Below are 27,939 nucleotides of genomic sequence, written 5' to 3' on the forward strand. Positions count from 1 at the left end.
GAAGCCAAGTAGCTTGCTGAGACTCGATAGGGGCAGAGTTGGAGGTGGGTGTAGGGGCTACAGTGGTGGCTGGGGGACAACCAGACCAGCCAGGAGGGGTAAAAGAGAAGCTGCCAGTGTCCTGACTAAGAGACCCACTGGATTGGGTTAGCTATTTTTAACTCAGCTTAATTTTCTCTACCTGGAAACCAAGTCTGGCCAGTGGGGTAGCGCTATTACGGGAATGATCTGGCCCCCTAGATGTGGGTTCACTCAGGTTCCTGGGACAGGCCTCTCTATTTCACCAGCACCCAGCCTGCCAGAGCCAAGGGCAGGCTGCAGAGAAACTGGAGTGCCTGGACTCCTTGTTGTGACCCATGAAACCTGGGCAATAGCCCCTGCCCTGTCGTCATCCTCTTTCACACCAGAGAGGACTCCTGTCTTCTGGTCCATTTAATTCTCCTATTATGTTTCCCAGACTCAGAGCCTCGGGTCCTATTGTCCAGGGCAACCCTGTGCATTTGTGTAAAGATTAGACGCTTAGAACCTTCGATCTCTCTGCTGATGGTCTTTCTCTTTTACTTTCTCAAATCCAGGCCTTTCTTTCTCGCTCCGCTCCGTTTCCTTGTCCTCCCTCCTCTCCCTACCTGTCTTTATCTGCCTCTGTTTGTTTTCCTCCCCGCCGACCTCCTCCTTCTCCCTGCTGACCTGCTTTGGCTGCCTTCTTCTCTTCACGGTTCAGTAATTTGAATTCCCTGTCCACCCTCTACCACCACCCTGACCCTGCCTAATGCTGTATTTATATTCTCTCGGAGGCTATTAGAAATGACTGTGAGCGTAGCTCACTTCATTCCAGAAATGTTCTTTGGGATTCTTAGAGAGACGCCATGTGGGGGCTGGCCACAAGCACTGAGTAGGGTGTGTGTGTGTGTGTGTGTGTGTGTGTGTGTGTGTGTGTGTGTGTGTGTGTGTGTGTGTGCATATGCTTTGCTGGAGAGGCTGAGATCTAGATTCCAGGGCCAACTCTACTCCTAGGGCCATGTGAACCTGGTTGAGCTCTGGTTGAGTCTCTTATTTCTCCTGGGTCCTACTGGGTCTGGGGGTCTGCTGAGATTGTGGTTACTGAGACTGTAATGGTAAACAAACAAGGACCTTCTAGAGCTCATGGTAGATGCTTCCAGAACATGGGTAGTTACTCTCCACCCATTCCCTGCTATGAGTGGACCATGGAGTCCAGCACATGCAAACACACATGTACCTGTTGGGAAGCAATGGGCAGGCCTATTTCTTGATGGACTTCTCCCCCTGCCCATCATAAATGTCTAATTCCAAAGAGACCACCGGTGTGAACAGTTGGGCAGCCTGGGTTTGAGAGTCTCATGTCCAAGTTCAAGTCTAGCCCTAATTCTGCTTTACCCTCCCTCCATCTCTTCCAGAGCCACACGAAAGGTTCCTACTATGTGCTCTTGCCTCGCCTCTCTGGAGTCCTGACCTCAAGATTGCTGGGAAGATAAGGCCGGTTCATGAGTCATTGGCCAGCCCTAGTCCGGAAGAGCAAGAGCAACCATGAGAATTATGAAAAATGGCCTGGCCTTTTCTATTGGGCTTAAAGACAGGGCCACCAAGAAGGTGCCCCATGGAAATGGACTCTGAGCCAGGCTTGGGCAGGAGCAGAAAACTCAGCTCTCCGCAAGCCATGGAAGGCAAGACTGGAATGCTGGCCCCAGAGGACACCCCTCGCCATCAGTGCCTCCTCCCTGAGCTAGACCCTGTCCTGACACGGCCATCGTGGAGTGGCTTTAAAGGGATGTTTCCTGTGTCACTCCTGGGGGTTTCTTTCTAGAAAGGTCTGGGAGCCAAAAAAAAAAAAAAAAAAGACCAAGAACCCGCCATGCACACACCCCCACTGGCATCCCCTCTTTGATCCTCTCTGGGCCTTGATGAGAGGAGATGCCCTTGAACATGCAGGGCACCTTATAGCTTCCTGAAAGAGGAAAGGGTGACAGTCACTTCCTGGGTGAGTTGAGGATGAGGCAGCTGAGGCTGGGCAGAGGCTCGTGTGGGGCCGGGGCTGTGTCCTTCACCAAGGAGCAGGCCCTGAGAAGACAGGGATTTACCCAAGGCCGTGCTGCCCAGAGTGGCCCCTCACCTCCCACGCAATGCCACTGGGGTTCCCTTCATCTGTTTGGCAGTAGGCAAGACAGAATCTGGGTCTCCTGGGGCCGGGTAGGTGGCGCTGGAGGTAAGGTGTCTGCCTTGCAAGCGCTAGCCAAGGAAGGACCGCGGTTCGATCCCCCGGCGTCCCATATGGTCCCCCCATGCCAGGGGCGATTTCTGAGCACATAGCCAGGAGTAACCCCTGAGCGTCAAACGGGTGTGGCCCAAAAACCAAAAAAAAAAAAAAAAAAAAAGAATCAGGGTCTCCTGAGGAAGTGTGGGGTAGTGCAATTTGTTCATGGACCTCCCCTCCAATTTCTTAGCTCAGGATAAGACCTAGAGCAAGCATAGAGAAAGCGGGGTACAATGCATAAGGAACCCCAGCAGGACCCGAAGGGAGATACAGGGGACCCTCAGGACCTGGGGAGGTGTTCCAAGCATCGAGGAAGGGAGACTCGAGCCTGCCACCCGCCCTCCGCCCTCCTCCTCCTCCCTCTTCCCTCCACCCAAGAAGCTGGGGCGGGCCTGTGCCCCAGGAGGGGGCGGTGTCCCTGGCTCGATGCCCTGCCGGTGCAGGGGGCAGGGCTCTTGGCTGGGGCGGGGCGGTTCCTGGTGTTATAAGAGTCCGTCAGGGCACCCAGCTTACTAGCTATCGCTCGGCTTGGCAGCAGGGCACAGGCCACGGGCAGACACCCTCACCGCTCCAGACCTGCCTTGCACTCTGCTGCTACCATGGTCACCGTGCCCACCGCCTGGTGCTCTGTTGCTCTGGCCCTGCTCGTGGCCCTGCACGAAGGTGAGCTTTCCTGGCCTTACCTGCTGCATTGGTCCCTGGGGCTGCATGCTGCTGTCTCTCCCTGGGAGTCACAGTGACATCCCAGACAAGCTGGGGGGCACCCTAGGACGGAGGACTCTGCAGAGGTGCTGCAGGCAAGGGGTATCTATCTGCAGCTTGCCCTTCCCACCTGGGCTGCTGGGGCTTCCCCAGGCTGGCTCAGAGCTCCTGAGCAGCGAGACTGCCAACTTCCTCAATTATGCAAGAGGAGGAGCCACTGGGTGTCCCTGGGTCCCCCTGGCCTAGCTGTGCCAGGCCCCCTGACTCACCTCTCCCCTGCTCTCTCTCTCCTGTGTGTGTAGGCAAGGGTCAGGCAACTGCCTCCTCAGAACACCCAGCACCATCGGCTCGGGCACGCGGCTCCCACTTGCGGCAACGGCGTTGTTCCTGCAGCTCCTGGCTGGACAAGGAATGCGTCTACTTTTGCCACCTGGACATCATTTGGGTGAACACTCCCGGGTAAGCCTCCTTGGGGATGCAGGCAGGGCTGCTCAGAGTAAGGGCAGTGGCTTAGACCTGGGCAGGGGTCTATGAGCTTGCACAGCCCAGCTCCCCCAAGTTTCTTGCATTAGGAGTTTTTGCTCAGCCGCAAGTGCCGGCTCCTAAGAATGCTCCCAACAGCCTGGTTTCCTCTTCCAGACCGGATTGAGGGTTCAAACAGGTTAGGCACCACCCAGGATCACACTGGAGGGAATCAGTGGTAGGTTGAGGCCCCCTGGTAGGGTCGAGGTGCCAGACTCACCCCCACGCTGCCATGCTTTCTCTGCATGGTCTTCCAAGAATAAACACTACTCATGACAGCACCCGTGTCTTGATGGTGCCAAGCCCTGCTTGTGTATTGCCATCCCATGAACCCCCCTGCACCCACCCCAGGAGGCAGTTACTGCTGTTGTCCCCAAGTGACAGAGGAGAAACTTGCCCAGTGTCACCTGGCGGAACTGGGATGGGGGCACGGTGGAGCCTGTTCTGTCTGCACCCGCACTGCCTCGGGGCCACTCTGCAGACTTCACGCTGAGGTCTGTGTGTGTTGGTGTGTGTTGGGTTGCCTTTTTTCCCCCCGCCTTCTCCAAATTGCAAAATGCAAGAGAAGCCCTGCAAGTAAGCGTGTGTGAAGCTAATCCGCATCCAAACACTCGCTCAGGGCGGGCGCCCTGCCAGTCCCTGCGTGCCGGGTCTACCTGGAGTCATGACAACAACCACACTGGCTAAAATTAGCTCTGGCACCTGAAGGTGCTGGTCTGACCGGCCACAGGACCCTAGCCCTGCCCCTGGCACACCTTGACCAGACTCTGCTTCAGAAATCAATCCTTCCTGGTATTCCCCCAGCGAACACACACACACACACACACACACACACACACACACACACACACACACACACACATGCACTCCCACTCCCACTCCCCAGCAAGGCAGTGTTTCAGGACATGGTTACCTCTGGTTCTGAAGACCAGGTGGTCTTCAGGCTGGGATCCTGCTGCTTCCTGCCTCTCTCAGGGGCCAGCTGCAGGCTTCCTAGGAGCCTGGACCAGCCAGCTCCATCAGCTGCAAATGGGAATGTTGGAGGACTCCCTATGTCCTGGCTCAGGGAAGGAACACCCCCAAGCTCGCTCCCATCCCAGAAGTCTTCCTGAGCAGGGCAGAATAGGGAAGGGGGCAGAACAGGAGCAAGCAGCACCTGTGGAGGAGCTGAGGGTGGGGGCTTCTCCAGGTCAGAAACAGGTCACCTTTCGCTTGCACCCTGGTGACCCAGCATGCACTGTGGCCAATCGCTGCTCCCAGTGCTTGCTTATGTTTTTATCTAATCCTCTCTCTCTCTCTCTCTCTCTCTCTCTCTCTCTCTCTCTCTCTCTCTCTCTCTCTCTCTCTCTCTCTCTCTCTCTCTCTCTCTCTCTCTCTCTCTCTCCACACACACACACACACACACCCTCCACCCCACACCACCACCTTGCTGGCTGCTCGCCCACAGACAGACAGCTCCTTACGGCCTGGGAAACCCGCCAAGACGCCGGCGCCGCTCCCTGCCAAGGCGCTGTGAGTGCTCCAGGGCCAGGGACTCCGCCTGTGCCACCTTCTGCCACCGAAGGCCCCGGTAGGTGGGCGCCCGCCTGCAGGGGCTAGGAAGGCTGCTGGCTTGGTCCCTTAAGGGGCAAAAGGGATGGGAGATTGGCAGCAGAGGGTCAGAGTGACAGGGTGGGGCAGGGTCTAGGGGCCCTGGGCTGCCCTGAGTTCTCCCACATTCCTGCCTGTGCAGCAGTTCATCCCCGCCCAGCTCTGGGTTGCTGAGAGCTGCCCCTCCTAACTGGAGGGATGCCCCCAGGGGCCAGCAGGCAGGGTAGGGACTTTAGTCTTCATTTGAAGAAGTCCCTAGGTTTGGGGACTTATTAGGGCCTTATTGCTGGATAAGAAACCCCAGAGTTAGGAGGCTGTTGCACTTATGCTGAGCCCTGCTGGAGGCTGCTGGAAGCTTTGGCCATGTGTCCTAACTCTGAGCATCAGTTTCCCCATGCATGAGAGGCAAGGAGGACTGGTTCCTTCTCTCCTCCATCTGCAGCATTTAAGGGGACATCTGCAGCATTTGGGGAGGGCAAAGAACAGGCTTTGCAACCCCAGAACTCTGGTTCCCATGATGGTTTACGAGAAACTCCTCCCCAGGTCTCCAGCTGGGTTCCACCTCTGCCTCAGTTTCCCTGCAAAGAGCAGCTCTCAGCTGCAGGTGGCTGAGTTCTGGGAAGGCTGGCCACCCAGCTGCCTCTTTCAGAGGCTAAGAAAGCATTCCCGGTAGTAGCTCAGTTTTCCCCATCCCCACCCAGCCTGGGAAAGGCGGGATGCCAGGTGCACGGGTGGAAATGGATCTGCTCCTGAGGGCGGAGGGGCTGGACTGGGACTGAAGCCAGGTGGCCTTGGGGCCCTGGACAGCCCCTCACTTGAGCCCCAATGCTGCTTGTTCAGGATGACAGCCATGGAAGTTCCGGGAAGCCGGCCTCCTGCCAACATGCTCCAGGCTGGCAAGACTTGGACCCATGCAGGAGAACTGCTCCAGAAGTTGAGGTAAGGGCCCCCTTGCATGTGTGAATACTTCCTATATGTGTGTGTGTGAGCTTCCCTAGTCCTTAGAAAGATGGGATTCTTAGAAAGATGGGTAGCCAAGAGAACTAACTGATACTCAGCTAGGAGAAGGTTTTTGTGAGATGGTCACATAGTAATCAGGCTACTAGCTGATCCTGAGCTGGTACTCCCCTTGCTGGGACAGAGGCCTTATTTAGAAGGCTTGCAGGCTCACAACTCTGGAATAATCCCAAGTGTTCATCAGACCGTGTCTGAATAGAGCATGTACCACATTGGGGTCCAGGGAGGCCACGTAGCCAAAGCTCCTCCCTATGGCCCCTCTGGAGCCCCTCCTGGCTGCTGGCCAGCTCAGCATGAGGCTTCCAGGAAGGCACATAAATGTGTGTCCAACCAGTCTTGGGCACAGAAATGCCACACCTGGACATACCAAATGGATGCAGGGGCAGGTCCTAAACTTTCCCTCTGTCTGGCAAGCTGTGTGACCTTGGACTTGTCATTTAAGAATTCTAGATTTCAGGACCTTATTTTGGAAAATCATTCCAGTCTGACAGGTGAGAGACACGTTGTCAGAGCCTGGTACCCAGAAAGCACAGGCAGGTCTTTGTTCCTACTTCTGCTTGGGATTGGTCAATGTTAGGGTTCAGTATGACCCCTCAGTGTGGAGTACATATGTGAGGTGGAAATAGGGGAAAAGGCAGAAAGTGGGCTAGGTAGGTCCCAACTGTCTTAAAAAGGAAAAATTAAGACACATCCCTGATGCTTTCTAGCGGACTAAAGTTTGCTGCACTATCCCAGTTTGCCCTCACTCCAGACCTTTTTATTGTTTTATTGTTTTGTTTTGTTTTGTTTTAATTTTATAAACCAAAAGGGACATAGAGAGATTAAGACAATTGCTCAAGGTCATCAGCCTCCTAGTTCCCAATGCGTGATAATCTAAATGACAGAACCCCAGTCAGGTTCATTGGGCAGCAAGAAATACAGTGTTCTGCTCTGAACCCCTGTGTGTTGGAAGTCAGAGGGAGGGAGGATGGTGGAACCTGGCGCAGAAACATAGAGGGTGCAGGCAGGTCATTGAGAAGCTACAATTCTCTGAACCAAGGCTCATTCCAACAGCTTTGTCAAAGCTCCTGTGGGCAGTAAAGTTTCTAGACTTGATCTGGCCTGTCCATGCTCTGCAGCCTTTTTCCAGAGTTCACTATTGATATGCCCTGATGGAGGCTGCAATTCCTTTTACCTCTCTCTGCCTTTCCCTGGGAATCTGTGGCTCATCCTGATGCTTGAGATGCTCAAATGACCCTTCTTTTTTCCCAGGGACATTGCCACAGCCAAGATCCATTTTGCAAGACAAGAACAAAAGGCTCTGAGGAACTCCAGGCCTATGCAGTCTAGGTGGAGGAAGAGATAGCAGCAGGCAGCTGAAAGTGTATTGGAAGAAAGTGTGCGGAGACAGCAGGAGAAGAACAGTGTGGGGCATGGGGAAAACTGCCCCCAGGCCAGCACCCTGGTCCTAGCTCACTGGACACAGATGGCCACAAGCTCTGGCTTCCATGGCATCATCATTGCCTGGGAAAGTAACCACAGTTTACAGTGCCACTGCCCACACTGGTTTCAGCCCCACCGCTTACTGAGAAGAACTGTGTGGGGTGAGACTGACCTGGATGCCACTCTTGAGCAGAACCTGTCAACAACTGCCAACCAGAAGCAAGGAACTGATCTGGATACTCATTCCTAAGCCAGCCCTGGTGGTATTGGCCATTCCCCATCCATCCTTTCCAGGTCTCCAACGCGAGTTCCAGCATTCCTAGCTAGAGACTGTCCTGGTGAGAGGGGCCTGCTTTGTTTCACAAACTATCTGTACATAACTTATTTGCTCTAAGAACTTTGGAAAATTCCAATTATTTATTATAATGTATTTTTTTAGACTGTCAACTATTTACCTGCGGACTTGTGTTTGTAATAAACAGTGAAAGGGACTTGGGAGCTTCGTCTTGGTGAAAAGAAGGGTGGAAAACCTCTCACAGGAAAGGGGAGCAGAGGGAAAAGGCAGATGGCAGAGTTCTGCTCAACACTACCCTTAATGGTCTGGCTGCTCCCCCTTCTTTTCTGGGCCTTTTATCTATCACATACCTGCACAGCCATCGGCAGCTTTGGCATCCTGCATTATAAAGCCTAAGATTCATTAGGCCAGTCACCGATGGCCGAACCTCTTCCGAGAGCATGTTGAGAAGGAGCTGAGACAGTGAGGATGCCAGGACCCCTCCTGCTCCAACCACCTGCCCCACCAGGGCCACTGTCAGGGCAATGCAGTTAGGTACAGGTGGACACTAAGGTTGTGAGCCACCCTAGTGGCAGATATAAGTATTGCAGGGGAGCCAAAGTCCCCCACGACCTCTTGATTGGTCCATCACCTCAGGCCTGGGTCTCTCTTAGGAAGGTTCCAGACAGGGCTCAGAGGAGAACTGCCCAGGAGCCAGAGACAGCCTGCCTGAGCCCTGTGGGTCCCCAACAGCCAGGGTCACTCCTGCCCACACTCCTCTACCCAAGGCTCCCACTTCTATGGGATCCCCTGGGAACAAACTGTTCTCCTTTCTCATACAGCCCTATAGCCTCAGGCTGGGCAGACCAGGCAATGACCAGCGTCTGTGACTAGTGAATGTGAACAACTCACACACTGCTTTAACCTGGCTTTGTCTGAGAAGTCCAAGCAGCACAGAGAGAGGCCTTGGCACAGTCACACCCTCCATCTATGAGCTCTTTACTCAGGCAAACTCATTCTGTCTTCACAACCCTTCTCAGACAATGTGTACTATCACCATTTTATAGAGGAGAAAAAGTATGCACAGAGAGGACAGGGGGCTTGTCAAAGGTCACACAGCAAGGAAGTGGCAGCGCCTGGATTTAAACAGAGTTGACTACAGTGAACGTGTGGTTGTATATGAGTATGTGTGAATGTGTGTGTGTGACCATGACTTGGGTGATGGAATCCACAGATCACCCCTGAGTCAACTTCCTTCCTCTCTGAACCTCATTTTATTGACCACGTCTAAAGTGAAAAACAAGAGGCCCCATTCCACGGGCTGCTATTCACAGTTGTACAAACAGGGATGATCTGTAGGTTCCACCTGATTTATAAGAGTTTCAGGACAGACATAGGGCTGTGAGGTGAGGGGACAGCCCAAAGCTGAGGAACACAGAATGGGGAGGACTCAGAGAAAGGGCCAAGAGGCCCTGCTCACTGCTCCACAGGTGAGGAAGGTTCTAGCAAACAGAACAACCTAGAAGGAATCCAGGCAGGAACTGGAATAGAGAAGGAACAACAAAGAGAAATAACCTGGGGAGCTGAGAGAGGCTATCACCTGTGCAGGTCTGGTTAGAGTGAAGGAGAAGACAGGAAGCAGGGAATTAAGTACCATCAGCTCTTAGGGGGGAGCACATGATGCATGCTGGATGGTGGGGTTTGGTGGTACAAATGGGTCAGTCTGGTCCCTGCAATCCAATACCAGAACACACCCCCAGACTTCAGCCAAGCCTGGTATCAAGCATTTCAGCAGCCTATTTCTGCTCCATACCAGAAACCCCAAAGTATCAGTCAATGGCCAGATCATGAAGTGAAGGTTGGGGAGGCCAAGCAGAGGGGTGGATAGATCTGAGATCTGCAGAGGCCCAGGGAGGTATTGCTGGCTTGGTAAGCCCAGAGACTTTGACCAGAGTCCAAAGTTCAGCCTCACAGATGAACAGCAGAGCTGAAGGACTGTGAGAAGAGCCACGGGCAAGATTCCTGGATTCCTGCTGCCAGAAGAGGGGCCTCTGGCTTTAGACCTGCCCCTTGGGAGGGCCTTTGGGGTCACCCCAGACACACCTTGCTCTACAGACAAGAAGTTTGCAGGCACCAGGGGTCATGTACACCCGAAGTCTGTGCCTGCTCCCAGACCTTGTTCCAGGTATCTGGTCTGTCTGAGAAAAGTCTGGGAGGGGTGAAGAGTGATTGGAAAGAAGCAGAGGAAAATTGCCAGGGCAGTGGACCCTGGAAAGAAGGCAGCTGGCATCTAAGGCTGTTTCTTTCCTTTTCCTCTTGCCTTTCCACAGGGTTTTGCCTGTGGTTTCTGAGTTAATTTTGTGCTTCCCTTGCCTGTAACACCAGGCAATGAGAGAAGGGGGCATAGAATGGCCCAGTTTTATGCAGGTAACATGCACAGGTGGATGCTCAGACAGAGAGGAGAAGGGTCAAGTCCTATAGTGTAGTTTCTGGTCAAGTCCTATAGTGTAGCTAGCCAGAAACCTCCCCAAAATGTTTCTCTGTCTCTCTGTCTCTGTCTCTCTGTCTCTCTGTCTCTATCTGTCTCTCTGTCTCTTTCTCTCTCCTCTCTCTTCTCTCTCTGTCTCTATCTGTCTCTCTGTCTCTTTCTCTCTCCTCTCTCTTCTCTCTCTGTCTCTGTCTCTGTCTCTCTGTCTCTCTGTCTCTCTGTCTCTCTCTCTGTCTCTCTCTGTCTCTCTGTCTCTCTCTGTCTCTCTCTCTCTCTCTCTCTCTCTCTCTCTCTCTCTCTTTCCCTCACCCGCAATAGGGAAGGGTTGCTGGGTTTTCATTTCTGAAGAGTTATTTGCCTATCAAGGCAATAAATCATTGGAATGTGGCCATCCACTCATTCAACAATTATGAATAATCACCTCTCTCTGGGAGAGTCTGTGAGCAAGATAGATGGAGCCTCTGCCCTCACAGGCCAAGAGGAGAGCCCTTCAAGCAAACACTGCTAAGTGGGAAGATCAAAATGATCGCTAACATCCGCAGAGCGAGCGCAGCCGTGGTTTCTGCATGCTAATTCCTTGATTCCCCTCAGCAACCCTGGGCCCCAGATTTGATGACGATCCCCCTTCTTATAAGAGGAACAGAGATGTCTGGAACTTGCTCAAAGGCACACAACTAGAACTTGACTAAACAGAGTTTTAAACCTTGGGCTCTGAACTTCATGTGGTCCTGGATGTCTGTTCTAGTCAAGTATGTGCTTACTAGGATGGCAGAAGGAGGCTTCCTTGAAGAGGTGATGTCTAGGCCAAGCTCAAAGAAGTTAGTGCAATAAAGGGAGAGAGTGAAAGAGAATGCCTCAAGCTCAGGGAGCAGCAGAGGTGAAGGCTCTGTAGTCAAGGCACTTTTGTCCTGTCTCTTATAGAGAACAATAGAGGTGGTGGCATGGGGAAGTCTGAAGAGGGGCAGATGGCAGTAGGAAGTGCCCTTCCTGAGCACAGACCAAATCTAGATACCAATGCAGAGACAGGGTTCCCAGCAAGGGGGCTTCCAGAGCCCCATCAAGGCCCTCAAGAGAACCACCACCACCTAAATTAAAGCATTAGGGTCATACCAGCCGGACAGGCAGAGCCCAGCACAGGAGATGATTTTGGATACTGGGCTCTTCTTTGGTTCATAGCAGTGAGTGGGAGAGTTCATTTGTGCTACAGTGAGAAAAAAGGGCACCATAATTGAGGGAGAGAGAAAGAGGGAATTCTGGCTAGAGCATGGAAGAATCTCTGGAGAAGCAGGGACCAGGTTAGGAATGGCATCTCTGCCATGATGGGAGCAAGTGAAGGTAGTTCCGCAGGGGGCACCAGGATGGACGGATGGACAGGAGTTGGCCTCCACTACTGGATTCTCTTCAGCATCTCCCAGGCCAGCACTTTCAGCTCTGAGCCCACCCCCACCTCAGCCCCTTTCAGGGAGAGCAGCGTGGGCCTCGCCTCGGCCTGCCAGGGACCTGAGCCAAGAGCCCTCAGCAGCTCAGAAGGGGCCCTGTGCCGGCCCGCCAGAAGCCTTGGAAAAGGAATGCGGCCTAATTAATTCTCTGAAACGCTGAGGGCCTCGCCTTGTGGGAGCAGCTGCCGGGACAGGCCTGCCAGCACGCCACCAGCCCAGCCTGTCGATCACTCAGTGCTGGAGAGAGCAGGGGGACAGCAGGCAGGGAGCTCCTCCCCAGCCTCCAGGCACATACATGTCCTCTAGCCCTTCACAGCTCACCAAGCAAGCAAGGTCAGTGACCTGTCCACAGGCCTCCCTGTGCTGACTCTTCAGGACCAAGCTGAGAAGTGGGTCCTTGGAGTGCCATCACCAGACCAAGAAACTGAGACTCAGTGAGGCCAATTTTCCTGGGTCTTGTGATCCAAAACCCCAGGAAGGGAACAGGGATTTAGTCTATGCCCTGAAAACCCATCATAACCAACCAGCTGAGCTGGAGGGATTAGTAGGCCCTTTCCCTACCACCACCAAAGTAGCCCAGCCAGCTCTGCTGAGCCAACTCCTCTGGAGCCTCTCCTGGCCCATGATACCCAGGGCAGGATGAAGTGAGCCTGGCTTCTGGAGTCACCATGCAGGGGATCCCCATTCTGTCTTCCCACCACAATCTGGCTTGTACCCCCCCCCCAAATTCCTTCAGAAAATCTGGTTACCTTCCGCTGCAGGACATGGAGGTCCAAGGTGGACCACTGGGAAAAGAAAAATCTGAGCTTTCCTGCACACAAACCTCAGGCTGTCGACCAGACCTCAGGCTGGGGATTAGACTTCAGTTTGCAGTTTAGACCTCAGGCTGCAGAAAGACTTCAGGCTGCAGACCAGACCTCGGGCTGTATATTAGACTTCAGACTGCAGATTAGACCTCAGGCTGCATATCAGACCTTAAGCTCCAGACATATCTCAGACTATAGACTATACCTCAAGCTGCAAACAGACCTCAGGCTGCAGACAAATTTCAAGGTGCAGAATATTCCTTAGGCTACAGACAAGACCTCAGGCTAGTCAGACCTCAAGCTATAGACTAGATTTCAGTCTACAAACAAGTCTGAAGCCACCAAGACTCGCTTCTTCCTGCCCACAGGCTAAAGGATAGTGCAGCCCATCAGAACACCCCTCTGAGCCTCAGTTTCCCAATTTTCAGGGAAGAACAAGTACAAATTGAACTATTTTTCTGAGTTCTTTCCCAAGAGTTTATGATTATGACTCTTCAAGTGAAAGGCATCACCCTAAATTTTATTAATTTTTTAAAATTTCACCCAACAAGATTGTATTCATAACCGGGACTGAAGAGATAATATAGCAAGCAGCTGGCCCAGGTTCAATCTTTGGCACTCTATAGAGTCCCTAGAGCCCTACCAGAAGTGATTGCTGAGTACAGAGCCAGGAATAAGCCGTAAGCACTAGCAAGTATGCCCCCACCAAAAATAGATTGGCTAGAGGGTATAGCATCACAAGCTGGGTCCATCATGTATTTGTTATCCCAGGTGGATATTTAAGTTTTTCTCATTTCCCACCCATGAAAAATACCATGCAGGTCCCTCACACCCACCTGTGGCCATTATTTTTAATCCTTTTGCTCCTTATATTTCATGGAGGACATTTCATAGTCCATAATGTCATTCTTTTTGAAGTGTTCAAGTCAATGATTTTAAGTATATTTGGTTATAGAGTCCACATCTAGTTGCAGAACATTTTGTCACATCCCTTTCCCCCCTAGAGAACTTCTGGCTATCAGTTGAACTCCCCCTTGCCACTCCCTCCCCACAACATTTTCCTCTGGAAGCCTGGCCACAACTCCTGCTTTTTGGCACTGTGGAATTTCCTGTTCTGGGCTTTGCATCTGCCTATTTTCACAAGCTGAATGTTTCCATTTCCTCTGTCTCATAGCCTGTATTGGGCCTTCATCTCTTCCCATGTGGACACAGTACCTTTTGTTTCTTCATCCTCCCATGGATGAACATTCAGGGGTGGTTTACTCTATTTGGCCTCAGTACGTTAATTTAGCTTCATGAAGCCTCCAGGAAGGTACTCAGCTCCTTAGACAGAGGTCAGAGGTCACACTTCACATGTGATTAGCTGTGGGGGCTAGAACCCAAAAGTCTGGTTCTGGAGACTCCAACCACTGAGCTTTTTGGCTCCTCCATCCAGGTAAACTCATGAGTTTCAGAACTCACAGCTAGTGGCATAGAGGTGACACCCAGAAGCCACTCAGTCAAGGGAGGTCACTTCTTACAACAGGGTCAGAATGTGCCAGAATGTGCCAGAAAGGGCCTCTACATGAAACAGAAGTACCAGGACAGCCAGTGATAAAGAATTGTTATTTGACAGACAAATATTGTCCTGGATCATATAACTTCACTGGCCTACAACCACTTATTTCTCCATTCACCAATTTAGGGGGTGACTCTGAAGCCCTGTTCTGGAGCAGCAGAGGTTCCAAGGTTAGCAGCAGGCAAGGCCAGTCAAGTGTGAGAGAGAAATCTCTGACCCCTATGGACCTATCTATGGAAGCTCACAAGTATTGTTCTTTCTGAGGCCCTGGACTCATATGCAAAATCAAAATCTTAAGCTTTTAGTTTTATTATGAGCATAAAATTATACACACTAACGCTTATAGCTTTAAAAAGTACACAAAATAGAAAAACATTTAGAGTGAAAAGTAAAGCACTCTACTTTCCCACTCTAAGAGAGACACTTACAACCTTTGTTCTATTACTTGTTTTATAGCTAATGTTTAGAAAGACTTTCAAATAAGAAATGGAGAGGCCATGTGCAAGGCAAGTACAAAGATGGCTCCTCAGCATCCCATATAGTCCCCCAAGTTCTTCCAGGAGTGATCCCTGAGTCCAGAGACAGGAATAAGCCCTGTACAGCATCAGATGTGACCCAGAAATAAAAAATAAAAAATGAAAAGGTGAGTTTTTTCTGCTTCATCTGCTTTTCTCACCCCATTGGCAACTTCCTGGCCCAGAATACAAGAATCCCTTTTCTACCCGTCAAATTTCCTGTGGAATTGTGCACAGGGTCTCTGGCCCAGAAAAGTTTTATTTGTTTGTTTTTGGTCTTTCTGGCTCTGTTCACAGGGATCACTTCTGTCTGGCTCAGGGAACCACATGGGGATGGAACCTGGGTTGGTCTTGTGCAAGGTAAGCACTATACCTGCAGTGCATTAACTCCAGCCCCAGATTGTTTATTTGACCATTTGCCTGTCAGAGCCTGAGGGAAAGACTCCACTGGCTGTTTTCACAGACACAACTGGCAGCAAACACTTTGTTTATACAGCTTTGTCTAGGATGGTCAGATTGTCAGGTGTGAAGTGGCTGGGTCAGAGGACACGCACACTGAAATATGTGCCAGGAAAGAGGTGTCTAGGTGCAAGTCTGCCCTGTCTCTCACTACATTCTATCTGTGCTCTCCCATTACCCTCATCAGAGACTCTGGCAGAGAAACCACTTCTCACGGACTCTGAGTGCTGCAGATCTGCTTGATGCCAGAATTGGAAGGTTCACATGAGCTCTCTAGGCCCCAGAGCTGCCCCACTGGAACAGAAGGGCCCTCCAAGGCCCCACAGTGCTGGCCTCCCAGATGCAGTGAGATGAACTATGCACTGGCCCTCAGAACCAGCGCTGTCCAGCATTTGAATAGCTCCTACACATCCTCCTCTCATGGGCTACCAACTCAGAGTTTTTACTGCAAGAACCTCCAAATTCAACCCAACCATCCACGGCTTTCCTCTGCTTGCCTCCCTCCTGCCCCCAGCCATTTCTCCTGCCCACCTGCACGCTGGTTTCTTAGGCACACCCTCTGCCTGATGACCTCCTTGCCTCAGGGTGACCCACACACCTCCACCCCACTTCTGTCAAATGCGCCTCCTCCAGGCTCCAATCCTTCTGTCTTCCTGGCTAGATTGTCAACTCCCAGGCTGAGAACAGGCTGGAAGCATTGTGGGGCCAGCAGCCCACCAGGAGCTGCCATGGCTTAGTTATCACATTCTTTAAAAAATTGTTGTAGGGTCCGGAGAGATAGCATGGAGGTAAGGCTTTTGCCTTTCATGCAGAAGGACAGTGGTTCGAATCCCAGCATCCCATATGGTTCCCTGTGCCTGCCCAGGTTGATTTCTGAACATAGAGCCAGGAGTAACCCCTGAGCACTTCTGGATGTGACCCAAAAACCAAAAAAAAAAAAATTTCTGGCTTTCTCAAAAAGAAATATTGTAGTCACTCTTTGATTTTAAAAAATAAGTTGAAGATAAAGAGGGAAGAGAGAGAGAGAGAGAGAGAGAGAGAGAGAGAGAGAGAGAGAGAGAGAGAGAGAGAGAGCTGAGGCTTGTGGGGGCCCCAGCCCATGAGTCAGCCTGACCCTTGGCCTCAGCAGGGAAGGAAAGCTTCTTGGCTCCACCCCCTGTTGCCTTGCTGCCCTGCTCTGCACACCCACTGAGCAGGGTTCCCTGCCCTTCTTATAACTCCTTATAGCTGTTGGGGAGAACCCCAGCCCCTTCTCTAAAAGTTCCCCAGGTCCCTTCTCTGCTCACTGCCCTTTCCTTTAGCATGTGTCTGTGACTTCCCACCGGTGCAGACATCATTCTGGAATTTGAACAGTTGAATTGTGAGCACAAGAACACAGGTGTAGCAGAGAACCCATCTCCAAGGACCACAGGACCCTTGCCAGGCAGTCCACCCACGTATAGGTTCCCATGACATGGAATTCAGTGCCCCCTTTACTCATTTACAGCTACACTCATTCAATTCCCTACACTTGTCCAATTGTTTGTGTGGCTGCCCCAGCCTCAATTGCCATGTCCCCAAGAGGCATCTTGGGGTGCCCTGGTGTTGGAACTTCCTGCCTTCGAATCCTAGTTCAGTTCCATTTTCAAGGACCCCTACCCAGGACAGAAAAATGGAAGCTGGGGGAGAGGTTATGAGTGGCTCCTAAAGGGCCCTGAAGCAAGATCACTCGTGGCTGTGCCTGGCAGGGTCATCAGCAGTTCCAAGGAAGCAGGGCTGAGGAACTGGCAGGTAATAAACCATCGGTGAGAGGCAGAGCAGGAAAAAGAGTGTGATGCAGCTGAGGAGAGTCCCAGCTTATCTCCCAGCTCTGGCACACCTGTCTAGCCTCCCGAAGGTAAAAGTGACCTGGGTGAATGCCAACTCCCAGCACCTCAGGCCTGGATCCTACCAGGGTGAAGTACTACATGCACCCACTGAAGTGCCCATTTTCTCATCATCTATCAGATGGTGCAAACAGAAACTGAGTTGGGGAGAGGAAGTGAATGAAAATGTCTCAACATCCCCTCAAGGACTCCCCTTCCTCCATTCTGTCAGGAAAAATAGCTGGAACTAATAGGTCCTCGCCCCAATACACCTCAGCCATGATGGGAAGTTCTCATGTGGAAAACTTGAGCTTTGGGAGACATACAGCCTGACTTTGAGGCTTGACCTTCTTTACATGATCTAAATTATTTACATGCCATAAATTATACTGCCAGCCCCTAAGCAGGCAACTTCATGGAATGGAAAGGCCCTAGATCTCAGAGCAGATTAATGTGGACTTAAATCCTGAGCTCCCAGAGAAGTCCCTCATCCTCTCCAATCCTTCCTGGATATATAATGGGATCCTGCACCCTGGCCCAGGTAAGTCTCCTCAATTCCTGTCAGGCCTCAAGTTGGCAAACAATCAGCAATGAATAGGAGTGGCATCAGGATCCTAGAGAGTTGGGCACTGAGGAAACCAAACCAACCCTGCTCTGGCAGCTGGAGGGGTCTGGGACTCCACAACCAGGGAAGTCTAACCTTGGCTGTGCCCTGTTTATTGCAGCCCTTCTCAGTCTGACCTGGTCTTGCCCTGAGACTCACCCATACCACATTCCTGTACCTGCTCTGTGTGCCTGCTAGGGTTGGGCCTGTGGTATCAACCCTCCTTAGGAGGACCTTTGACCTTGAGAGTGTTGGGATCAGAGCCAACAGGTTAAAGAGCCCAGCCTGGTCCTCCCCTCTCCAGGCACTCTTAGAGCCTCCTCACACTTGTGGTCCACAAGTAGGTCCCCCTCCACAGGCATAACAGAGAACATAAGAATGTCAGGACAGCAGACGACGGAAAATGAAATTAGAGCAGCAATGGACCAGCAGTGCACTTTTAGATCAAGAGTGAGAAGAAGGCACCTCTATTCACCAACAGAGGGGTACAGAGTAGCATGATTTCTGATAACTCCAGACTGATGGTTCCTTCCTTAAAGGGCCATCAATAGTAAAAGGATAAATAAATAGAACATGGGCCCAAATGATAGTACAGAGGATAGGGTGCTGGCCTTGCATGTGACCAACCAGATTAGATTCCCCAGCATTTTATATAATCCCCTAATCTGCCATCAGTGATCCCTGAGCACAGAATTAGGGCTAAGCCCTGAGCACCACTAGGTGTGGATGTGGGTGTGGATGCCAAAAAAGAAAAAGATTAAAAAATAGAACTTGATCTGTACAAAGTGTGGACAAACCACACTCAAAATGGACGTGTATATTTCATAAAATTCTGTTCCTATAGTCTACTTTTTTGGAAGAAGGTCACATTTGAGCCACACCTGGCAGTGCTCAAGTATTACTTCTGGATCTGCACTCAGGAATCACTCTTGGTAGTGCTTGCGGGACCATATGGGATGTTGGGGATCGAACCTGGATCAGCTGCATGCAAGGCAGATGCCCTACCTACTCTACTATGGCTCCAGATCCCTTCCTCCATAGTCTACTGTTCTTTGATTCTTTTCCTTTTGTTCATTTGTATTCTTTAGGTTAGGGGGCAATACCTGACAGTGCTCAGGGACCACTCCTGATAGAGTGCAGGGGTCCATAATATGTGCCAGAAATCAAACCAGAGTCAAGTGTCTAACTAACCCCTGTACTATCTCTCCAGACCCTGTAAAGGATTTCTTTGCACGGAAATGCCACATTTTGTTTATCCTTTCTACTGAGGATGGGAGTCAGGCTGGTTCTAGTTGAGAGCTATTACTCATAGTGCCACTGTGGACATTTTGCTCCTGCCTGTGGGTAGACGCATGTGTGTGTGTGTGTTTTGGCTGGGTGTGTTCCACAGCAAGGATATTGGTTCCCAGGATGCACGTGTCTTTGCTTTGCTTTGCTCTGAAGGATACAGAGGATTCCTTGCCCCCTCCCACCCCCGCCAGTCTTTTATATCACTATCATCTGTGTGTGTGTGTGTGTGTGTGTGTGTGTGTGTGTGTGTGTGTGTGTGTGAGGGTGGGGGCACCACCACTTACCAGTGCTGGCATTGTCAGAAATGCTTCTGTGAGTCCTTGCAGCACTACAGAAAAGCAAGTCCCTGTGAAACTGGGTGCCTATTTTACTTGAAGTTACTGGAGCAGGACCCTGAGTCCAGGGTTCCAGAGTAAGTATTCACTTGTTGTGTTAGTCAGTTTTGGTGATCCTAACAAAACCCTACAAACTAGGTGGCCTGAATACCAAACAGACAGCTGTTTTCTCCTAGCTCTCCCAGGCTGCAAGTTGGAGACCCAGCCACTTTTAGGCTCCATTCTTGGCAAGACCTCATAGCCTGGTTTAGAGATGACCCCTTCCCACTGTGTCTTCACCTGGCTCATTTCTTCCTGTGCATGCACAGGAAAAAAGAAGATAGCTCTCAGCATTTCTTCTCCTTCTGGTGGGGACACCAATTCTATGGCATTAGTGCCCCACCCTTATGACCTCATTTAACTTTAACTACCTCCCTACTGTGCTTATCTCCAAATATAATCACAACTGAGCTTAGAACTTCTGCATGAATAGTGTAGGGGTGGCAATTCAACCCATAATAGCAGGTGATCCTGGGCAAACTCATACAGGAATGAGGAAGTGAAGGAAAGGAGGAGGAGACCCCTAAAGTGTGTGTTAACAAGCAAATTACCACTCTGGGCATATGGATTTAATGCCACATGGAGAGCCTAGGAAATGACTAGAATAAACCAGTCCTAGGAGCAAGCCAGTGGATGTTTGTTTACTTAGGGGCCACTCCCAGCTATGTTTAGAGGACCATAAGGGACCAGGGATAGAATAAAGCATATACTCAGCCTTGAGTTCTCTCTCTAGCTAAGGCAGCTGGGTGTCTACTGAACAGCTTGGGTCAGGTTTTTTTCTCACATGCACTCTAAAGGGTTCTGATTAGAACCCTAGGTAGGAAAACAGGCTTGTCCTTTCTGCACCTTCATTTCCCAGAGATACACAGAGATCAATAGGGCATTTTATCTGAAAAAGCATTGCAGCTGCAATGTCACAAAAGGCAAAAGCCTGAGTTCACACCCTCTCCTTCAGAAGTGAAGCTATTTGAAGGTGCTGGAGAGGGCTTGGCATTTCTGGCAGCACAGCCTCCCAGGTTCCAGAGAGAAGCCCTGAGACTCAGAGCCTTAGGCTATAGCTGTGGGAGGAAGGGTACACGCGCGCACACACACACACACACACACACACACACACACACACACACACACACCACAGCACATCTTCATATTTGAGTAACCACCAGTTCTCCCAGCGTGAAGTAGCTAGTTGAGTGCAGCTGGGCCCTGGAGTGGGCATGTTCACTGCCAGAGAGGCAGGTCAGCTAAGAGAGCAGTGTGTATGGCCGGGAGAGAAATGCCATTGCGCTTGTCCAAGGACAGGTAGGAGACCAAGATAGGGGACCAGCACAGATCCTGCCAAGAAGGGTATAAGTTAAGACCCTGAGAGGATCTGGAAAGGGCAGGTACCCCCTCTCTATGTCTATCTGCTCAGATACCCAAAATGAATTGTCCCTAAGACCATCTCAGTTTCTTCTAGCCACCTCCTCAGATCAGCAGGGTTTACAATCTAGCCCCTAATCAGGGAGGCCCAACCCAAAATCCAGAAGACATAGATACCACTCCCAAGAGAGCCTGCAAGCCAAGTTTGAGTCCAGAATAATGAAGAAGGATCCAGTTATTCCAGGGTGGTAGAGGCCTAGGTTGCTGTCTGGAAACTAAAGGAGACCAGGGGGAATCCAAGGTTAGCTCTCAACAAAAGGCCTTGAGCTGAGGTAGAAAATGTCATGAGATGATGAGAACAAACTGCTGAGACTGGGAACACTGTGTACTGTCTGTGGAGCCCACAGCAGGGCCCAGGAGAGGCTGGGTCTGTGGTATGGTCTTGAATGGCCACCCCACAACATCAGATTTTAGCCTAAGGGAGACTTGGAAATGGGGATCTAAAACAGGTCTGAGCAGGGCCTGATTACTCTGCAGAGCTCTTGGTTTGGAGTCCAGCCACATCCAATTCCGTATCCAAATAACAAGCATCTTCTCTACAGACAGAGGTGGGACCCCAAGGAAGACTAGGGATTGTGAATATCTGCTTGTTAGCCAAACCACTTCCCTCCCCATTGACCATGTCCTGTCCATGGTACAGGTGGGGCATCTCCATCATCCCCATGTCCATTCATGACCAACCAGAGCACCACCATCACCACCATAACTACCAAACCAGGATTGTTTCAAGGCTAACCCAAAATAGGTCAAGACAATGGTAGTTGGAACTGATCACTGTAGACAAGAACTGAGTGCTAAAAGTGATATGAGATGTCGGAGCAATAGCACAGTGGTAGGGCATTTGCCTTGCATGCAGCTGACCCAGGATGGATCTCAGTTTGATCCCTGGCATCCCATATGGTCCCCCACACCAGGAGCAATTTCTGAGCACATAGCCAGAAGTAACCCCTGAGCATCACTGGGTGTAGCCCAAAAACAAACAAAAAAAAGTGATATGCATGGCACTTCTTCATTAGTAATAGGAAAACCGCAGTGTCAAAAAATGTGTGTGTATATGTGTGTGTGTGAGAGAGAGAGAGAGAGAGAGAGAGAGAGAGAGAGGAAGAGAGAGGGGGAGAGGAAGAGAGAGAGAGAGAGAGAGAGAGAGAGAGAGAGAGAGAGAGAGAGAGAGAGAGAGAAGTAAAATACCTGACCCAGAGGCAGGTGGGTTGGTGGTGGTGGGAGGAAAACTGGGGATATTGGAGGCAGAAATAGTGCACTGGTAAATGGTGGTGTACATTCTATGACAAAAACTCAGTTATGAACAATTTTGTAACCACGGTGCTTCAATAAATCATTTTAAAAAATAAATTGATAGACTTTCTTGAGACTTTTACTACCTTTCTCTAGAAACTCTCTCTTCTGAGATTGTGAGCTACAGAAATGAGATTTTACAACTGTTAGACACCTTGTGCCCATGGGAAAAAGAAATGGACAAAGACAGTTAGACTTTGCTGGGAGACCCAGAGAGAGTCTTTACTGGCATCAATTAAACACCTGGCTGCAGCCATATTTGAAGTTCCCTGCTGTTCTCATTATCATGAGCCAATGCCTTTCCTGCTTTTCCTCGGCTTTGTTTCATTTTGTCAGGGTTTCTCACAAGCACCCTAAAGGGTTCTGATTAGAACCCTAGGTGAGAACACACCTTCAACTGCACCTTCATTTCCCAGAGATACATGGAGATTAGTAGGGCATTTCTCTCAAAGGGCCATTGTAGTTGCAGTGTCACAAAAGGCAAAGGCCTTTTGCCACTTCCATCAGAAGTGCAAGTGAGTTTATGATGGGGTTTGGAATGTTACTCATGCTCAAAGGGCTTGTCTTGGCAAGCTGCCTGGCCTCCACTTGACTTTCTAGAGTGTTCTGGAAGGTACAGGTGGCTCTGGCACACTTTTCTGACCAATGGTTCTAGAATCATTTAACTACCTTTATATTGACTGATATGTGGGGGAGCCACAGCTCCACAGAAATCAGGTGAAAAAAAGAAAATGCTGTAGGTTTGGCACTCTAGTATGAACAGCACTGTTGTACTCTGCTCCACTGGTGCACTGTTTTGTTTTGTTTTTTTAATTTGTATTGTGGTCAAAGTGAATTACAAATCTTTCACAGTAATATTTAAGTCACATAATGACAATGAATGAAGGACATTCCCACCACCAGTGTTGTCCTCTGCACTTGTCATTCAATTAAGTTCAACAAACCTCCTGAGCGTCCATCAGTTGGAATCAAGTTAAATGAATTGTGGTTTGTGGATTTTTAAGTAAAGTAACTCTCTAATAGATTGCCAGAGAAAGAAGTCTGCAGTGTAGAAAGTGTCCAAAGCAATTTGCACAATCATACGTCAATAAGGCAGACACTTTTATAAAGCAATTTGCAGAATAATATATTATATATGCAAAGCCTGGCAGTTTTACAATCCTATCATTTATATGCTTAGATGGGGGAGAAATTGTTTGTAATAAAAGTACCTCCGTGTTTTGAAAACCTCAGCTCCTAACAGAACTCTTTCCCCAAAAGCGAGGTCTGCAACCCAAGAAGGGACCTGAAACCCAGACATGTGGGTGTCTTCATAGCCTCTCAGGGAAAGGTCTCTGCCTGGTCTCATGCCACCTTCTTGTTGATGCTTCTTACATGCTTAGACCTAGCACTGGTTTCTATCCAGCTGTCGGTGCTTGTGCAGCAGTTGAATCCAGGGTCTGCTCTGGCTTGGCTAAGACTGGCAGAAACTGCAGAAGTGCTAAACTTAGCAGCACCTGAAAAACCAAAGCCCCCTGGGTCTTGTGTGGGACTTTAAGACCATTGTGTCCCTGTCCAGGGTCCTGACCACCAAGTGACCCTCCAGTCCAGAGCTTTCTGCAGCCTTCAGTGTTCCTGCCACTCCACACAGGAGCTGCACTTCCTTTGTAAAACTCTCCCTGACCTTCTCTCCAGTATGGCCACATTCCAACCCCAGAACTTGTGCATGTGGCTTGGCACAAGGGTCTTTGCAGACAGTTAAGGATTGAGTTGAGATCACCCTGGATTAACTGGGTGGGTCCCAGATTCCCCCCCCCTCTTATGCCCTTATAAGAGAAAATTGGAGGGAGGTGTGGCACAGCAGAGGCAATGACTCAGAAATGGAGCAGGCCACGTGGATTTTCCACAAACCCTCACCAGGCTGCAGCTCTGGTGAAGGGAGGGGCACTGGTCCCCTCGGGCAACCTCTTCACCTCTCTCTTGCCTCCTCCAATGTTTTTCAAGAGGCTCCTCTGAAATGTGGAGGGCCCTCCCACTTCCTCCCAGGCTGGCCAGGAATCTCTGTCACCACACCCTCCATTCTTTGCGCCTGCGCCTAATATGGGTGACTTCTTTATTTATCTTCTATTTCCCTGCTTCCTTCTTGCAAACAGCTCAATCTGCATTCAGCTCCTGGCACCCACATGCTTCCAAGAAATCTGCCTCCAACTTCACCTCTAGGGGCAGTCCCCATTGTCAATAAGGACCCTATTCCACTGGTGCAGGATATCAGGCTTAAGCCTCATTCCAGGGAGGGTCCTCAAACTCATGGTGCAAAGCATATTTGTTGAAAGTTTCTGGGAAGGTGTTTCTTGCTCTGAAGAAAGAGTCATGATATGAGCTCTTCGTTTTTCTAACATTATAGTGGCTAGGTGCAGCCTGGATATTTCACATATCCAAGAACAGACTTACTGTTCCCTGCTGCCCTGAGCATCCTAGCCAGTAAGTCACTCAATAGCATTTTCTTATTGGGGACTTTGGTGTCTGATTTGAGGAGTCAAAAATTAATCAGTTTCTTTATTTCTGTTTTTGTTTGTTTGTTTGTTTTGTTTTGTTTTGTTTTTGTTTTTGTTGTTTTGTTTTTGGGCCACACCCGGTGATGCTCAGGGGTTACTCCTGGCTATGTGCTCAGAAGTCGCTCCTGGCTTGGGGGACCACATGGGACACGGGGGATCGAACCGTGGTCCATCCAAGGCTAGCGCAGGCAAGGCAGGTACCTTACCTCTAGTGCCACCGCCCGGCCCCTCTTTATTTCTGTTTACAGCATTGTTCCACTTTTTAATTTTTTTATTTTTGAATTACAGCTGGCTTTTTTTTAGGGCTTACTCCTGACTCTGCACTCAGGGATCACTCCTGACAGCACTGGGAGTGCCAGGGATAGAATTCAGGTTGGCCATGGGTAAGGCAAATGCTCTAACCATTGTACTATTGCTCCTGACCCTTTTATTCTATTTTAATCTTCTTGCAGCCTCTGGCTGACTATGAGGGAAATCTCACGCAAGAAATCATAATTTTAAAATATACATTATGGAGATAGTACAGATGATAGGGTGCTTGCTTTGAACACAACTGACCCAGATGTGATCCCTGGAGATCCCATATGGTCACCTGAGCACTGTCAGGAGAAATTTCTGAGTACAGAGCAAAGAGTAACCTCTGAGTATTGTTAAATACTGAGGTATGGTTAATAAAAAACACAAAAATAATGAACAAAAATACACATTAAGGTGCAGAAAAAACAGGGGTAAACTTGCCTTACAACCTTCTGACCCCAGTTCCAATCACTGGCACCATAGATTATTCCCCAAGCACCACTAGGGGTTGCTCCTGAGCATAGAACAAAAAATAGCCCCAGAGCACGGTGTGCTCCCCAATACATTATTTCAAAGAAATTATTGGCATTACATTAACATGCCCACAAAAATCTGGGGGAAATTTCAAGCTGTAATTATAAAAAGAGAACTTTGGGGAGAAGGTTCCCTCTTTCTTTGTTCTTATCACTGTATACTAAGAATTTTATAGTCACATTTGTCATTTATAATCCTGGGGATTAAAGGTGACTCAAGGGTAAGAGAGCTGACTCAAAGGATTGGAGCACAACGTGCTTTTCATGCAGAAGGCCAGGGATTAGATTCCTGGCACCAATGGGCCCCAGGACACACATACCCCAAATAAAAAAAAAATAATACAGGATTCCCTATGTATCTATCAGGACCCAATTGGCAAACATGCTGGCCAAAGCTGTGACTCCAGAGAGGAAGCAGTTATGCCCTTTTAAGTCCTAGGGTTCGATTTTCAGCCACAGAAAGACTGTTCCCTTTCTCAGGAAAACCTCAATTAAACCCAGTGGTGCTGTGTGGATCTCTGGCATTTCCTGGGGGTCAGGAGAGGGGCTACAGCTGGGCCATCCTAGGCCTGGCCCCTCCTTCTCCCACCCCTAGCTCAGAGGAGGAGACCCCCTACCTCTCCTGGAAGCTGCAGTCTGTTCTTCTAGCAACCTCCTCACATGGGGTGGGCCTGAGTTCCCCCATGGTCATGTCTCCATGAGGAGCTGAGCCCCTCAGGAGGGCTACCCACCCTCATCAGATTCTGAATTCTCTCACCCCACACACACAACCCCCCAGCTGTCTGAAGCTCCCTCCTAGACACTAAGCTGGCTTCCAGTTCCTCAGGGAGCCACTTGGCCCAAGTCCTGCACTGGGCACCAACTTCAGAGATGAGAATCCTGACTCCAGGACAGCTTGGGTCCTGGGCTGGGTGCCCAAATGCCAGTGAAAGCATCTTCTGTGGCTGCCAGGGGTGATGCAGCTGCCCAGTCCCAGATGACTGTGGGGGGTAAAGGGGGCCACAGGTCCCTACAGGGTCTGTAGGGTCACTTGCAGGGATGCAGCCTCTTCCTCCCTGAGCACCTCGCTCAGCAAGCCCCTCCTCCATAGTTCTGAAAACACCAGTGGCATCCATGGCCCCTTTGACTTGTCTCCCTACATGGATCCCCCAAAACCAGTAGGCCGCTCCCTGGTTGCTTCCTGTGCCCAGCCTCTGGACATCACTCATATACAGCAGATGCATCTGAGATGAAGTATGTATTAGGGGGAGTTCTGAGCCCAATGCTTGTTCTGTCTCCATCTTGTCACTCACCTAACCAGCCACTCCACAGTCCTATACAAAGCTTCCTCCTAGACCAGAGAAACCATATAGTGGGTAAGGTGCTGGCCTTGCACGCAGCTGACCCAGGTTCCATTCCCAGCATCCTTTATGTTTCAAGCCCTACCAGGAGTGATACCTGAATGCAGAGCAAGTAGTAAGCCCTGATCACTTCCAGATGCAGGCCCCAAAACAAAAAGAAAAACAAGCAAAAACAAGAAAGTGCCTCTTCTCTTCCTCCTCCTCCAAGCTTCCAGCACAGCCTCCCCAGTCCCTGTGAGTCTGGCTTCATCTCTTAGGTGCCCTACAAGGTCACCAGCTGGGGGTGTGAGGATCTGCAGGCATGGAGAATTACTGGGTCACAGCTCTGCTCTGTCCCTCATGTCTGCCTTCTCCCTACTATCACTCAACAGGCTCCAGTCCTGGAGAGGTCAAGGTCAGAGAGGGGGCACAGGCCTCCCTCTGAGGTTAGAGGGGCCCCCTACAGAGGGCCAGACAGAGTTCAGCAAATGTTTGTTTGCAGAAAGGAGGAGGAAGCAGTGAAATGAATGAAGCCCCCCCACGCACACTGGTGAATGGGGAGTGAAGGAGCAGGCAGCTGCATGAATGAGTGACTGAGTGAATGAGTCAGTGAGAGAGGGAGGAGGGGAGGGAGAGAATGGTGAGTGAGTCTGGGAAGGAGGGAGAGTGGAGAGCTTCCCAGCCCTCTCCAGCAGCCCTGGCATCCTGGAGCCCTGCCACCTCTGGGCCTATGTTTTGTGCCAAGCAGCCCTCACATGCCTCTCCCCCAAGCCAGCCCACGTCAGAGACACTCGGCACACACACCCTGGTGCTGGCCAGACCCTAGGCCTGGGCAGTGAATCAGACAGGGCCCTTCCCTAGGGCTCCAGGGATGGGGGAAGGGGGAGGCAGGCAGGCAGCCTCATAAATAAACCCCATGCCATGTTGGGCAGATGTGTGTGTGTGGTGGAACAATGAGCTCAGGGCTGGCTCAAGAGCCTGGGACAGGGCAGAGAGAGGAGAGAGAAGCTCAGGAGGGGTCCTCAGATTCGGCTGCCAGGAGGTAGGAAAGGACCTTTAGGGCAGGAGAAACAGTGGTGGTACCAAGGTTCCCTGAGGCTGCAGCTTTCTGGAGGAATCTGGCCAGGGCATGGAGAGGGGTGGGGACCCCTGTGAAAACTGAGCTGGGGGGAGCCTGGTTAGAAGCCAGGCCCTGTGGGAGCTGGCTGCTTGTGAGTTCCAGGAGGAAGATGGAGACCGGGAAGTGCCACAGTGAAGGTCTCCTAGTATTTCCAGATGCACAGAACTAGGACCTGCCGTCATAGTAACCTAACCTAGCTCTGAGCTTTTCTTCCAGAAGAAGCTCCATCTGGTCCCAGGATGAATCCCACC

At 50.6% G+C, this 27,939-nt stretch overlaps 2 protein-coding genes across 3 annotated transcripts in view; one reads left to right on the forward strand and one right to left on the reverse strand.

Moving 5' to 3' along the window:
- CTPS1 (CTP synthase 1) overlaps positions 1-27,939 on the reverse strand; it is a 1,052,426-nt gene that overhangs the window by 549,574 nt on the left and 474,913 nt on the right. The gene's annotated exons all lie outside the window — the stretch shown is intronic.
- Positions 2,814-7,445, forward strand: EDN2 (endothelin 2). 2 transcript variants are annotated; one of them, XM_049775080.1, is made up of 5 exons: positions 2,814-2,932; positions 3,274-3,430; positions 4,941-5,063; positions 5,924-6,022; positions 7,352-7,445. In XM_049775080.1, the coding sequence occupies exons 1-5, from the start codon at positions 2,869-2,871 to the stop codon at positions 7,443-7,445; spliced, it is 537 nt and encodes a 178-aa protein (XP_049631037.1). In that variant the 5' UTR covers positions 2,814-2,868. The 2 variants fall into 2 exon arrangements, with proteins under 2 accessions (XP_049631037.1, XP_049631038.1); XM_049775081.1 differs by lacking the exon at positions 5,924-6,022.

Source organism: Suncus etruscus, chromosome 6 (genome assembly GCF_024139225.1).
Source record: "Suncus etruscus isolate mSunEtr1 chromosome 6, mSunEtr1.pri.cur, whole genome shotgun sequence".
In the NCBI taxonomy this organism is placed as follows: Eukaryota; Metazoa; Chordata; class Mammalia; order Eulipotyphla; family Soricidae; genus Suncus; species Suncus etruscus.